General features: G+C 41.7%; 1 protein-coding gene across 13 annotated transcripts in view; it reads left to right on the plus strand.

Moving 5' to 3' along the window:
• The window catches only part of osbpl8 (oxysterol binding protein-like 8), a 123,764-nt gene that overhangs the window by 107,941 nt on the left and 1,353 nt on the right, over positions 1 to 14,470 (plus strand). For 10 of the 13 annotated variants that reach the window (XM_033614276.2, XM_078165452.1, XM_078165450.1 and 7 more), the window contains 13 exons: positions 60 to 285; positions 796 to 980; positions 2,220 to 2,301; positions 2,414 to 2,512; positions 2,707 to 2,803; positions 2,970 to 3,068; positions 3,325 to 3,422; positions 4,875 to 4,964; positions 5,248 to 5,384; positions 5,590 to 5,775; positions 9,759 to 9,912; positions 11,825 to 11,927; positions 14,302 to 14,407. In XM_033614276.2, coding sequence (XP_033470167.1) covers positions 60 to 285; positions 796 to 980; positions 2,220 to 2,301; positions 2,414 to 2,512; positions 2,707 to 2,803; positions 2,970 to 3,068; positions 3,325 to 3,422; positions 4,875 to 4,964; positions 5,248 to 5,384; positions 5,590 to 5,775; positions 9,759 to 9,912; positions 11,825 to 11,927; positions 14,302 to 14,407 — 1,662 coding nt within the window. The remainder of the gene's footprint in view (positions 1 to 59; positions 286 to 795; positions 981 to 2,219; positions 2,302 to 2,413; positions 2,513 to 2,706; positions 2,804 to 2,969; positions 3,069 to 3,324; positions 3,423 to 4,874; positions 4,965 to 5,247; positions 5,385 to 5,589; positions 5,776 to 9,758; positions 9,913 to 11,824; positions 11,928 to 14,301; positions 14,408 to 14,470) is intronic. The other 3 variants (XM_033614279.2, XM_078165459.1, XM_033614282.2) reach the window with 1 other exon arrangement.

Genomic DNA, 14,470 nt, shown 5'->3' on the forward strand with positions numbered 1-14,470 from the left:
TTTTCAAATGTAACATTATTTGCATGAACATCGTACCACCCAATCTGCCCTCCCTTCAGGTTCAACGACAGTGACCATTTGAAAGACCCAGACCTGTACTCAGACAAGTCAGACAGGGAGGGTGAACAGGACCACGAGGAGTCAGACCCAGAAGGCCTGGAGAAGAGCGAGGAGAGCGACAGCGATACGTCAGAGCGGCAAGACGACTCATACATCGACTTGGACCCCAATGAACATCTGCGGGAAACCCCGTACCTGGAGCAGTCTCATGAGGAGCTGGGAGAGGTCAGGGAGAAAGAGTTTGAAACAAGTCCACTGTTATCGTACAGAGCTTTCAATCAGAAATGTCGTCGATGAATTGAGATTGCAGCATTGCTCCACATTCTCATAGGACGTCTGGAAACCATTTTCATCTTCAGCTTGAATTAAAACTGCAGCTAAAAGCAATTTTGTTATAAAGTCTGTTGCATAATCAGGGGAAATTAGCATGTTCCTCTGCTGGGGCTATTAGGAAAGCAGTAACATGGCCACACTTTGATCTGTGTGGCTTGGTTTGACAGCTTACTAATTAAACACCTACTGTAGCCGAGGCAAAATGTTTATAGTTAGGAGCTAATTACAACCCTCATTTTGCAAATCAGTTGCACAAACAGTCTCATAAAAGTTTTAATCAGGTGGAGACTCATGCAACAATGTGAATGCTTCTGGGTATTTTAAGATGTCTGTTGTATGTTGGCAAGCTACATGTAGAAAAAAAAAACACTCCTCTGCCCTTGTGTGTTTGTCCTTCTCCAGGCTGGTGAGGCTGCCCAGACAGAGACGGTATCAGAGGAGAATAAATCTCTGATCTGGACTCTGCTGAAGCAGGTGCGACCTGGCATGGACCTGTCCAAAGTGGTGCTGCCCACATTCATCCTGGAGCCAAGGTCCTTTCTGGACAAGCTCTCAGACTACTACTACCACGCAGACTTCCTGTCAGAGTAAGCACTAAAGCTTTTTAAAGGAATATAAATAACAGAGAAATCCAGCCTCCAGCTCTATTAAATTTCACTAATTCATAAATGTATTTAATATGTACACCAAAATATCACACCATGTCTTTAACAGACTTCAATACAGTCTTAACTAAAGTTATTTTTTACCACATGCAGAACCAACATGGACTTTAAAATTGGGAGAAAAGTGCAGATTTTGCAACTCAAGCACTTTCTGCTAAATATGCAATGAAACATCCAGTGTGTAGGATTTAGGGGAATATATTGGCAGAAATGGAATATTATATAATGAATATGTTTTCTTTAATGTATAATGCACCTGAAAATAAGAATTGTTGTGTTTACATCACCTTAGAATGAGCTGTTTGTATCTACATAGGGAGTTGGTCCGAATCTAATCTCTCAAGACAGATTCTGCAATTTACATTGTAGGAGGAAAAAAGGAAGGAAAATTTATTTATTTATTTTTTTTTAACCGATGGATTTCCAGATTGGTCAGAATGAAACACTGGTTTTAGATAGGGCCATTGACCTATTGCATTTTTGTTTCAGCCACCATAGTTGCAGCCCCCACCGAAGAGCCAGACAATGTCGTACAAACACAGATTTTTAATGCGAAAAACATAGTTTTTCTCCTGGTTAAAACCTCCTGAACAGTGAACACTGAAGGAATTCCGTGGACCAGTCATAGTTTACAGTCTAATTAGCAACTTGACTCGAGAGTGAAACAGATATCTGCATATGAATGCATATAAGAGGGAAGAAAAAGCTAATAAAAAGCCAAATAATTGTCAGTTGGGTTGAATTTCGGCCGATGCTTTTTGCCTCTAATGCTCTGCACACAGACTGTTCACCTGCAGACAACCGAAGCCTGCTCAGACATGATTGATCAATACCACTGGCACTACAGATAGAAACCAGAACGCTTCTCATATAAAAATCTTGTATTGTTGCCCACAGATTTGGCATACATATTCGGATATCTGTCTGAAGAGATTAATTTACCTGCAATACCTTGGTGTTTGTAATGTGTGATGCCAGTAGTTCTACTTGTATAAAATGTGACATATGGACATGGAATGTGTCTTTCTGTCAGAAGATTTGATGAAGCTCTGTGAATCAAGAGAATTATAGTAGATTATACAAAGTTCTACCCACTGAGTTAAACAGCATGTGTTCTAGAGGAGCATTACTTAAAGTTTGGACTGTTTGTTTCATTCTCAGGGCTGCGATCGAAGAGAACGCTTACAACCGAATGAAGAAGGTGGTGAAGTGGTACATCTCTGGATTCTACAAAAAGCCAAAGGTCAGGAGAATAAACACGTGCGGCCCACTTCATGTTGATGAGCTGCAGAGTAGAAATGCTCTCTGTATACAATCTATTATACTAAAATGTCATGCTGGTGTTTAATCCACAGGGGTTGAAGAAGCCTTATAACCCCATTATTGGAGAGACGTACCGCTGTATGTGGCTCCACCAGAAGACCAACAGCAAGACGTTCTACATCGCAGAACAGGTAACATCAGCAACAACGACTGTGCAGAGTACTAACTTCGAGCAATCTGATTGGTCAAGAGCTCATCCCACCTGTATCAGATAACTCCCACAATGCAAGTTGGGTCATTGGAACACATCGACTATCCGTGATAAGATAAATCTATGACAGATGAGTAGTGTTCAAGCTGACTACATCACTGTGGTTTTCTTCAGGTATCCCATCATCCTCCTGTGTCTGCCTTCTACGTCAGCAACAGGAAGGACGGATTCTGCCTCAGTGGCAGCATCCTCGCCAAGTCCAAGTTCTATGGTACACACACACACACACACACACACACAACTAAAATGTAATTCATGCCACCCTCAGGCATCTTGAATGAAAGGACAATGTGTGCTAATATTTATTCAGCTGTGGATTGTTATCCCTTTGCTGTGTTAGCACATCTGTCCACTAACCACTGCTGTTTACATTTTAGGAAACTCCCTGTCGGCCATATTAGACGGGGAGGCTCGGCTTACTTTTCTCAACAGAGGGGAGGACTACGTGATGAACATGCCCTACGCTCACTGTAAAGGTCAGAGTGCAACCGACTTTTTCCTCACACCACAGTCCCACATCAGTCGAGCTTTAATATAGCTGTAAACTCTGTAAAATATTTGGTCCAGTATTTAAATTCTTTGATATCTGCGTTAATAATGTTGCTTTGCTCATTTGGAAAGCTGTAGATCCACCTACAACAAATAGTTTGGATCCACTCTCTGACCCTGTGTCAGTTTCCCCAGTTACCTGTACTGAGTAAAATTCCCCATGGTGTTTTTTTTATCCGACAGGCATCCTGTATGGCACCATGACCCTGGAGCTGGGTGGTCAGATCACCATCGCGTGTGAGAAAACAGGCTACAGTGCTCAGCTCGAGTTCAAACTGAAGGTATGGCTGTGTTTAAAAAAAGGAACTTATTTAAGAGTAGTAAATCATTTCAGTCCTCGGCTGACAGAATAGGAGCTTTAGAGCTGTGGAGTAATAAACTTCTTTTTTTAGATAGTCTTTTATAAAAAGCTGTTTCTCACTTGAATTTTCTGGATGTCTAACCCCTCCACACCATCACCAACTCCACCACGCCACTCCCTCTCCCCCCTGATAATTTTCCCGTCCTCCACACCACCATTCACACTGTCGACTGCATGATGTCATCACAAACTAGCGACAGGTACATGTTAAAGAGTGCAAACAGGGAGTCAGTACATTTCCTTTTAAAATACAAATCATGATAGGTGTCTGGTTTTTAGAGTTCAAACCAGAGTGCATGTAGGTTAGTAGAGAAGATTGAGTACTATTGAATGCAGTGCACCCATTGGAACCACTCAGCTGATGTACTCTCATTGGTAGGTTTAACTGAAAGTAGATGGTGGTTACTAGGTTGATTTCTTTTGTTGTTAAATCGGTCTTTAATTAAAGTATGTGTGTTTAAATGCTTTAGAAAAGTTGCAGGTTGAGTCCAAACTCCATTACTTGTTTTGTTCTGCTCCATGCAGCCCAGCGTTACTGTTAATTTCAAACAGATGCAATTGTCATTGTCAAGTCTAAGTAGCAAATATACTTGCGCCAATCAGTGTTCCAATGGGCATGTAGGTCTTAATTGCAGTGTGGTCAGGCACGTGTATTAGTATTTCAAGGCAGTAGAAAGAGATTGCACTACTACACTTTTATGTTTTGCTGCTTGAATGTCCCATTATATTTGATGCAGTGACACTACTGCTCTTACTGCATTATTCTGAGCAGAGACCTGCTCACTGCTGCGGTTTGCTGGATCCACCATGTAAATCTCAGTGCACCAACTGTAGGCACACCTGGCTTTTAAAGCTAATGTGGAGATGACACTCTGGTCGGCTGAACTCATGTTACACCCAATACGCAGCGGTGAATAATTAAGGGACTAACCCCTTTGTGCCTTGTGCCTTACTTTGCACCCAGATTATGCGCCGTTTAACCAGCAAAGTGAAGTTGGACACACCCTAAATGCACTTAGACCTTCTAAAATGGACTTATAAATGCACATCAAATGAGGCATAAACAACAGTATTTTTCTCCATAGTAACTGCAACAGTAAACCTTATGTGTGCATGTATCTCTCCTTCCTCTGCCCTTCTTAAAACCCCCCATGTCCTTGTTCTTCTCCCATCCCTCACCTCTCGCCTTCAACACCTTTTTTTTCTTGTCCTCTCTTCTTCCTCCTTTTCCCACTCTTTTCTTTGCTGTATTTGTCCTTTCTTTTCCATATCTCTTTCCTTACCCCGTCCTCCTTCTCTGCCTTCCTTCTTTTTTCCTCCTTTCTCCTCCCCCCTTTATCCCTGCTCCTCCTCTCCTCGTCTCTTCCTCCAGCCATTCCTGGGCAGCAGTGACAGTGTGAATCAGGTCTCTGGAAAGATCAAGCTGGGGAAGGAGGTGTTAGCCACGCTAGAAGGACACTGGGTAAGACACGCTCTTCACACATTCCTCTGGCTGCTGCTTGTTGTATAATAAATCCTGAGCTATATAAAACATGCAACAAGCAGAGTTCAAGTCATGCCTGAGTTACATGCTAGCCCCTTCTGTGATCTGCAGACCTTTTTCCTCTTTAAAATTAATTTTAGATTATTAGACTGTTGCTTCTAAACTAAGTACCTAATGCAGATAACAGCTGCACTGTGCTGTAGTTTGTGTCTTGCGTTGTCATTAGGCAAGTAAAGAGAGCCTTTTGACTTTGTCCTCACAGGACAGTGAGATCTTCATCAATGACAAGAAGACCGGGACGATGGATACTTTCTGGAACCCGACACCAGAGCTGAGGCAGAGTCGACTGACCCGCTGCACCGTCCCACCAGAGGAGCAGGGAGAGTATGAATCAGAAAGGTGACATTCAACTTCACTATTATCAGAGTATCAAATATGATAGCGTATTGTTTTGTATCAGTGTCTGCGACCAAATTGACCTTGATCACTCTTTGGCATCTTGATATATCTTTAGGCTTTTCTCTTACTCCTCTACTGCGTCTTCTCTTCTTTCCATTTGTGAGTGCAGAGAAATTTAATGACTCTGTTCCCTCTCAATCATTAGACTGTGGCAGCACGTGACTCGAGCCATCAACAACAAGGATCAGACCGAGGCCACCAATGAGAAGTTCATCCTGGAGGAAGTTCAGCGGAAGTCCGCCCGCGAACGGAAAGCCAAATGTGAGGAGTGGATCCCCGCTCTGTTTGAGCAGGACCCCGTCACCGGAGAGTGGCATTACAGATATGCCGAGTGAGTGACTACCCTACTACCTCTACAATGACAGGAAATAATAAGGTGGCTCCTCTCTATCGAGGGCCTGAAAAAAGATGAACTCTGTGAGTCTCATTGCAGGTTAAGTTATGCTATTGAAGAATTTACTAATACCCCAGTACTACCACATACTACTTATAGATACATTTTGAGGGACTGAACATTATCTTACCGGGTACAGCAGCTGGATCCTCGTGGTATTATGACATCACGGCAGAATCCAGAGATAACAAGATCACACGAAAATCCATCTTGTGAGGCTTCAAGTAATGTTTTTGTTTCCCAGTCCCAAGAGGTTAAATTAGAGGTGTAGATTCTGCAGTTAATTAAAAAAGAGGAACAAAGAACGGCATTAGAGACTTTTCTTAATGGAAGCGATGTTTTTGCTGTTCTCCCAACCCGCCCGTCATAGACAGATGGTTCATCCAATAACCTGCCAAGTATTTTATGAAAGTGCCCGTCCTTTTCCAAAGTGATTCCAGACAACTTCTCAGATTGTTCTGTGTACAAACAAACCATCTGGAGTGTCAGATTTAACATCATTAGCCATGAAGGACAATGCCCAAGTTTTACCCAACTGATACTAGATTTTTTTAGGTTGATAGCAGTTGATTTGTGATTTTAAAAAATCTGATTTTAAAAAAATCTGACATTGATATATTGGCCTTAAATGTACTTACTAAATAATTGTGATTGTGGATCTTGATATAATTAACTGGATATTCAAATGTTAGCATTTGTATAATGATAAAATAGATAATAGAAAATCTCACTAATTATATACATTTGATCAAACATAATAAAAACCCTGCAGTAATAAAAAAAGACAGTAATGCTTGTTGATGCTTTGGTTGCGAGTAAGTAAGGAAAGTTTATCTGTGTAGCAGGTTTCACGGAACCAAAATCATAAAGTGCTCAGCATTAAACAGAAATTACACAGTAAAAGCAATAAAAACAGATAGCAACAATACACAGCACAGGGCTGACAAGATAAAACACAGCAGCAACTAATCAACAAGGACACAGACAAATAAACAGGTCATCAGCTGTTTGGATTGGCTAACCAAAAGCCTGTGTGAATAAAAACATTTTGAGATGAAAACACCAGATGCACAGTAGCTCAGTGGTTACCCCTTTCACACTTGAGACTGTCTTGTCTATTAAAGGCAAATATGCCAAAAAATTTCACACAAGTCAAGGGACTTGAAAGGAAAATTGGGGGGGGGGGTGCATTCCAAAGATTGGGGGCAACAGCTTGAAAAGCACAGTCACCTCAAGTATGATCTGAAGCACTGGTTCCCATCCTGGGCGACCTGACCCCCACTAGTGTCGCAAAGCTTCACAGGGGGTAGCGAGGCTTTCTTGATTTTAAAGGGTGTAAAAAAAAAAACTGCTTTTCAAATATAGACTAGGCCTATATCTCAGCAGTTTATTCATTTCTGTCAAGAAAACTAAATCAAGTACAGTACAGGCCAAAAGTTTGGACACACCTTCTCATTCAATGCGTTTTCTTTATTTTCATGACTATTTACATTGTAGATTCTCACTGAAGGCATCAAAACTATGAATGAACACATGTGGAGTTATGTACTTAACAAAAAAAGGTGAAATAACTGAAAACATGTTTTATATTCTAGTTTCTTCAAAATAGCCACCCTTTGCTCTGATTACTGCTTTGCACACTCTTGGCATTCTCTCCATGAGCTTCAAGAGGTAGTCACCTGAAATGGTTTCCACTTCACAGGTGTGCCTTATCAGGGTTAATTAGTGGAATTTCTTGCTTTATCAATGGGGTTGGGACCATCAGTTGTGTTGTGCAGAAGTCAGGTTAATACACAGCCGACAGCCCTATTGGACAACTGTTAAAATTTATATTATGGCAAGAACCAATCAGCTAACTAAAGAAAAACGAGTGGCCATCATTACTTTAAGAAATGAAGGTCAGTCAGTCCGGAAAATGGCAAAAACTTTAAATGTGTCCCCAAGTGGAGTCGCAAAAACCATCAAGCGCTACAACGAAACTGGCACACATGAGGACTGACCCAGGAAAGGAAGACCAAGAGTCACCTCTGCTTCTGAGGAATAGTTCATCCGAGTCACCAGCCTCAGAAATCGCAAGTTAACAGCAGCTCAGATCAGAGACCAGATGAATGCCACACAGAGTTCTAGCAGCAGACCCATCTCTAGGACAACTGTTAAGAGGAGACTGCGCCAATCAGGCCTTCATGGTCAAATAGCTGCTAGGAAACCACTGCTAAGGAGAGGCAACAAGCAGAAGAGATTTGTTTGGGCCAAGAAACACAAGGAATGGACATTAGACCAGTGGAAATCTGTGCTTTGGTCTGATGAGTCCAAATTTGAGATCTTTGGTTCCAACCGCCGTGTCTTTGTGAGACGCAGAAAAGTTGAACGGATGGATTCCACATGCCTGGTTCCCACTGTGAAGCATGGAGGAGGAGGTGTGATGGTGTGGGGGTGTTTTGCTGGTGACACTGTTGGGGATTTATTCAAAATTGAAGGCACACTGAACCAGCATGGCTACCACAGCATCCTGCAGCGACATGCCATCCCATCCGGTTTGCATTTAGTTGGACGATCATTTATTTTTCAACAGGACAATGACCCCAAACACACCTCCAGGCTGTGTAAGGGCTATTTGACCAAGAAGGAGAGTGATGGAGTGCTGCGGCAGATGACCTGGCCTCCACAGTCACCGGACCTGAACCCAATCGAGATGGTTTGGGGTGAGCTGGACCGCAGAGTGAAGGCAAAGGGGCCAACAAGTGCTAAACACCTCTGGGAACTCCTTCAAGACTGTTGGAAAACCATTTCAGGTGACTACCTCTTGAAGCTCATGGAGAGAATGCCAAGAGTGTGCAAAGCAGTAATCAGAGCAAAGGGTGGCTATTTTGAAGAAACTAGAATATAAAACATGTTTTCAGTTATTTCACCTTTTTTTGTTAAGTACATAACTCCACGTGTTCATTCATAGTTTTGATGCCTTCAGTGAGAATCTACAATGTAAATAGTCATGAAAATAAAGAAAACGCATTGAATGAGAAGGTGTGTCCAAACCTTTGGCCTGTACTGTAGGTATTTTAAAGTTTAGATGATTATTGAAGATATAAACTTTGAAAAGTCTCACAGGATAAGGGCATGGTTAAGACCTGAATACAGGCTGTGTTCACAGAGCCTCCATTCTCTGCTCAACAGCCTCTTCCTGCACCAGAAAAGTATGCCGTTAAAACAACCAAAGAGCTAACAGAATAATGTTGTGTCAGGGAGAAGAAAACACTGAATTTGTCATAAAAAAGGCTATTAAGTATGTACGAAGATTTTTAAAAAATAAATAAATAAATATATTCATATGAGATATCCATAAAAAATGTCACATAGTCAGAGTTTGTCTGTATACTCAATGATAGAAAAAGGGTCCCTGAAGGAAACCACTGATCTAAAGGCAAGAAGAAATCTGTCCTCTAAATTGTCATGCTCACACCTGGTTTTGAAAATACACTGTGTTCCCATCTTATAATTGGTACTAATATAAGGCAGTTAAGTTTAAAGCTTCCCCATTTTCTGTAGATTCCATATTAAATTATCTAGTGTGACAGGGTGCCATCTAGTGCTGATTCCTTACAACTGCAGGGAGAATGTCCAGGGGACTGTGTGACTGCTCTTGATGATGCAGGACGATGGATTCTGTAAACAGCTTTTATTGTTGTATGATAAACAGGACAGTTGTCTAGGTGGCAGAATGTCATGAATAAGCGTGGTCTTCACTGGTCTCTTCTGTTCTTTTTGTTTCTTTATCTGCTTCTTCATTTCACATTCTTCTCTTCCATACACTCCTTTCACTCGTATTTCTTTGTCTCTATCATGGTTTACCCCATGTGTTTGACTATTTTCCCTCTTCTATGTCCCCTCATCTCGCCCTCTGTGTTTCTCGGCCCCCTCTGCAGTACGAGGCCATGGGATCCGCTAAACGACCTGATCCAGTTTGAGAAAGACGGCTGTATCCAGACCAAGGTCCGACACCGCACCCCTATGGTACGTTCTGGCAGTCTTATTAGTCTGAGTAACCAGGGGCCGCGGAGGGACAATTGCAAGTGCCAGGTAGGTTGTCCCGATCGAAAACCGCCATTTAAAAAAAAAGCAACTCGCCGCCTCAACCACCTTCCACGCAGCACCCGGTGCACCGTCTTCATTGTCGCTTCTTCTCTGTGTGCCACCATCGCCGTTGTCGCCTTTGCTCCTTTTTTGTCTTTTTTCTTTCTGTTTGTCTCTGTTTTTTCTTTTCGTACCCTGGCACCTGCTGTTCTCTCTGTATGGGTATGTCAAAGTGCATGCTGATGTAAGTGGATAACCTGATGTTCTCCTTCCTGTTCTTGCTGTGTCATAATGCAGTGAAATGATTATAAACCCTTGTGAGGGTTTAAATGTCATTCCTCAAGTATGTTTCACTGACTGTGACACCATCAGATCTCAGTACGGAGTGAGCAACGTTATTTTTTGCTCCATATGAAGTTTTCTCCCATACAAAGTCTGAAGAGAGAACATCCATTACATGAACAGACCAACAACCGCCATCAACATCTGGTTGCTTCAGGGTGTCTTCATGCCCTCCTCACCCTTCACCTGTCCATGTCTTCATCTTGTCTGTCTCTGTCGTGCTCGCTCACTGAATCTCCACCTCTACCGATCTGCTCCGTGTTCATGTCATGTTGAGAAGCTACAGGCTGCTGCGGTGCGATCGCTGTGATTGCTGCTTGTGTGTCTGGAGTCTGTGAAACTGTTTCGTTCTTTGTGTGTTCAAAGCAACCACCTGCCAAGTGTCAAAGTGTATTGGCGTGAGTCGAAGAAAAATAATACAACACTTGAAAGACGACACAGTGTAGCTTACCGGTAGCCTGCAGCTGCACTTTTTGAGTGGAAGAGACACAGTCTTGATAGTTGTTAGCTTGACAACCCTCGGCAATGAGCCAAGAAGTCTGTCATGTGTAGTTTTAACCCTCCAAAAATTTCATCCTCCACTCCATAAATCCACCAGCACACCCCCGGGCTCCCGGGCAGTCAATCCCCAGGAGCAGACTGCAGCACAACAGCTGGATTGTAGAGGAAACTGTGGTATTAGCTTAGCTTTGCTAAGACATCAGTTAATTTTGATTATGTTGGCCAAATTTTTTATTAAATCTCAAACTAATTGAAATTGGGCTACTCCAACAAAGGTACTATGATTTTATATAAACTTTGTTGTATATATTCCTTTTAAAAAAACATTTATATATTCCAATTCAAATGTCTGATTATTCTTAAGATTCAAAAGTTCACTGCTCTTTGAAAGGGTGTTCTTGCATTGTTATGCTGTTGTATTATCATAACATCGGTGGCATAAAATAGTCTCAAAATGACAACAAAATTGTTTGTCGCCATTATTTCTGGGACAGTATATCATGTGCCAAAAGTAGTTATAGGGACAGGCCTGGTGCTGCTGACCTTAAATCAACCTTAAAATCTGTCAGATTGTTAGACAGAGACTCCGGGCCTGAAAAATTGCATCACATCAAATAAAGCATTAAGATTAAGAGCATAAGAGCTGTAATCTGTTCAGATTTTAATCCCTTTGAATTTAATTACTGAAATGTTCCAGCTCTTGGCAGGTTTGGTTCATTTCAGACGCTTGTTGAGTGTTATAAACAGATGTGACTGATGTACCAGCATGCCTTACACGGTCATTGACGTGACAGCGCCGACTAGCATGTTTGTGTGGGCGTGTGTGTGTGTGTGTGTGTGTGTGTGTGTGTAAGGGGGGTAGGTCTTACATCATAACACCATTTTGTTGTCTCGATATGCCTGTGAACAATTCTGCTTATTTTTATTTATTTAGTTTGTATTCTTGAGTCTTTGTAGTTGTGCGGACGCTAAGATATGTTTGTATGTGCTCTCATGTGTGCGGCCTGTTAGTTTGACCCATTTCTCTTTGTGTGTTTGTGCGTGCTTATGTGTGTATCCCAACATGTGTGTATAGGTAACGGTGCCAAAGAGGAAACACAAGAGCGACAAGCCGAAGAGCCCAGAGAGCGGCTGCTCCTCACCCGAACCCGACCGCCAAGATTCGTCTGGCAGTGAACGTAAGTCACGGTCATGTACAATCACATACACACGCACACACACACACACAATGCTAACATGAGTAGTATTTTTTTATGCCTTCACACCTGCATTAGCTGTAGCTGGACGCATAATGCTTTCGAGTTGTCCCTTCTGTCGGTCCCATTCTCGTGAACGCAGTATCTCAAGAACGCCTTGAACGGCCTCTACAAATTGGGCACAAACGTCCAGTTTGACTGAAGAGTACACTGATTAGAATTTGGTTGTCGAAGGTCAAATGTCAAGGTCAGTGTGACCTCACTTAACATGTTTTTGGCCATCGCTCAAGAATTCACAGGCTTATTTTGACAAAACTTCACACAAAGGTCTAATAGGATATAATGATGAAGTGATGATATTTTATATCCAAAAGGTCAAAGGACAGCTTCACTGTGACATAATGTTTTCTTGCCATTATTCAGCATCCTACTGAATTGGTGACACTAATCTTGAGTGCCCACCTTGAAACTGTCTTGATTGTAGATCTTCTGTGCTGCTGGGTTGAAGATGTGTGTGAAGCATCCATGTTTTCACAGATATGGATATAAACTGTAAAACAAACTTAACTACATGTCAGCATCAAACTACAAGTCAGTATTTCTAGTTACGTAATAAATCAACATTTGGTTATATGGTCTAAATATCACAGTTACTGTACCACGTTTTCATTACAGACACACAACAGCCCAAGAAGCAGGTCATAACTGCATGTTAAAATGCCATCATGGAAATAGTGTGGAAATACTGGTTATACATGATCACTTTTCAGCCAATCTGCAAACACCAAATGATTTCAGAGGCTTAGAGTAGGCTGAGACTGCGTCAGTAAACAGCACACTCTGGTGGTAGTTATTATGTCTGCGTTTCCTGTGGGAACTGCCCATTGGTCCGACATCCCATTGTTCCGACCATATTAAACTCATTGTTCCAAAGTCCCGTTGTTCCGAACTCATCATGATGCCCTGTGGTTAAGGTCTGGTTAGGTTTAGGCACAAAAACCACTTGGTTAGGGTCAGGAAAAGATCATGGTGTGGGTTAAAATGAAAAAGAAAGTGACAAACACATAAGCTGTGAGCCTGCTTCGCCTCAAGCCTTTCCCAGCTGACCCAGAGCCGGTCGCGGCGCACCATCAAGGTAGAAATACGCCCACCGGGAGCCGTTCAGCACCGCGGACCGTCGGACTAATGGGATGTCGGACCAATGGGCTGTCGGACCAATGATGTGGACCAGTTTCCTGTGAAGGTCAAGTTGTAGGAACTTGCTTGATTTTCATGTTTAATTTAGTCAGAATGTCCATACTCGGTCTTAGAATCTTAAATAATAATAATAATAAACACTAACCTAATAAGGTTAGCATTTCGCTGGTTGCTGGTGCTTTTTTCCAACCCTGATGTTTGTACAAAAAACTGAGAATTGCTTTAACGTGTTAGCTTTAGCAGGTTATCTGCAGGTCTTTAAAAGTCTTAAATAGTAATGAATGTTATTCCCCCCCTAAAAAGGCTTTATTAGGGTATAAACTGAGCTGGGTTGTCAGGAAAAGTTATTCATAAATTACAATTACTGCTGCTTTTGCTAGCCATAGTAGCTGGAAAACTAATAGACTTTCTGAGGCAAGTGTCAATAATAGTAAAAACTTAAAGGGGACCTATTATGCTTGTCTGTATTTCCTTTATATATATGTAATGTTACAGTGTCAGATGTTCATATTCAACATGGCAAAAGATTCAAATAATGAGGCTGAAACAGGCTGAATTCCCATTCGAACTGCGCGCACCATGGTCTAGCTGTGGGTCTAACCTGTGCAATAGCAGCAGAAGAAAGCTGGCTTTCACACTCTCCATCAATCTAATCTGATCAGCTCTGATTAATCTGACCACTAACTGATGGAAGTCTTGACTGTGACAATCAAACAGTTTGTCCCCCAATTCTCCACCCCTTAACTCAAACTCAAAAATAAATAAATTAAAGTCGTGAAAATGCTTTGCTGCGTTAAAAAAAAAAAAAAAAAAAAAGATTCAGAGAAGAGACACAAAATAATCTCAAAGGGACACACAAAAATAGTTTGCTGCAAGTATGAACCTTAAAATGAGCACAATCTTTAAATCTATTTATTGACCAATTTTGAATTGGTCCTCGTGGCATAAACCGATTGATTATATTACTCGAAATAATTGTTATATACAGCTCAGAAGCACTGACAAAACTAAAATATAATGTGGGATAAAGCTCTCCCCAGGGCCTTGCCAATGCTTTCCTGTTGATGAAAAACACTGTATGGACACGCGCCTTTTAAAAGGGTCTTCAATATGATTTGGTAAAAACTGCAGAAACCATGTTTGATACACTTTGTTGCAGGACACAAAAACAAGCATAACAGCCGGCTGAGGAAAAAAGGAGCAGACCTCAGTGAACTTCAAAGTGCCATTGAATCTATAAAAAAGACACAGGAGGACATTAACAGGTGAGGAGGGCATGAGTCACACTCTACCATGTACATGATGTGACATACACATACATTAACTAT

Source organism: Epinephelus lanceolatus, chromosome 23 (genome assembly GCF_041903045.1).
Source record: "Epinephelus lanceolatus isolate andai-2023 chromosome 23, ASM4190304v1, whole genome shotgun sequence".
NCBI classification, from domain to species: Eukaryota; Metazoa; Chordata; class Actinopteri; order Perciformes; family Serranidae; genus Epinephelus; species Epinephelus lanceolatus.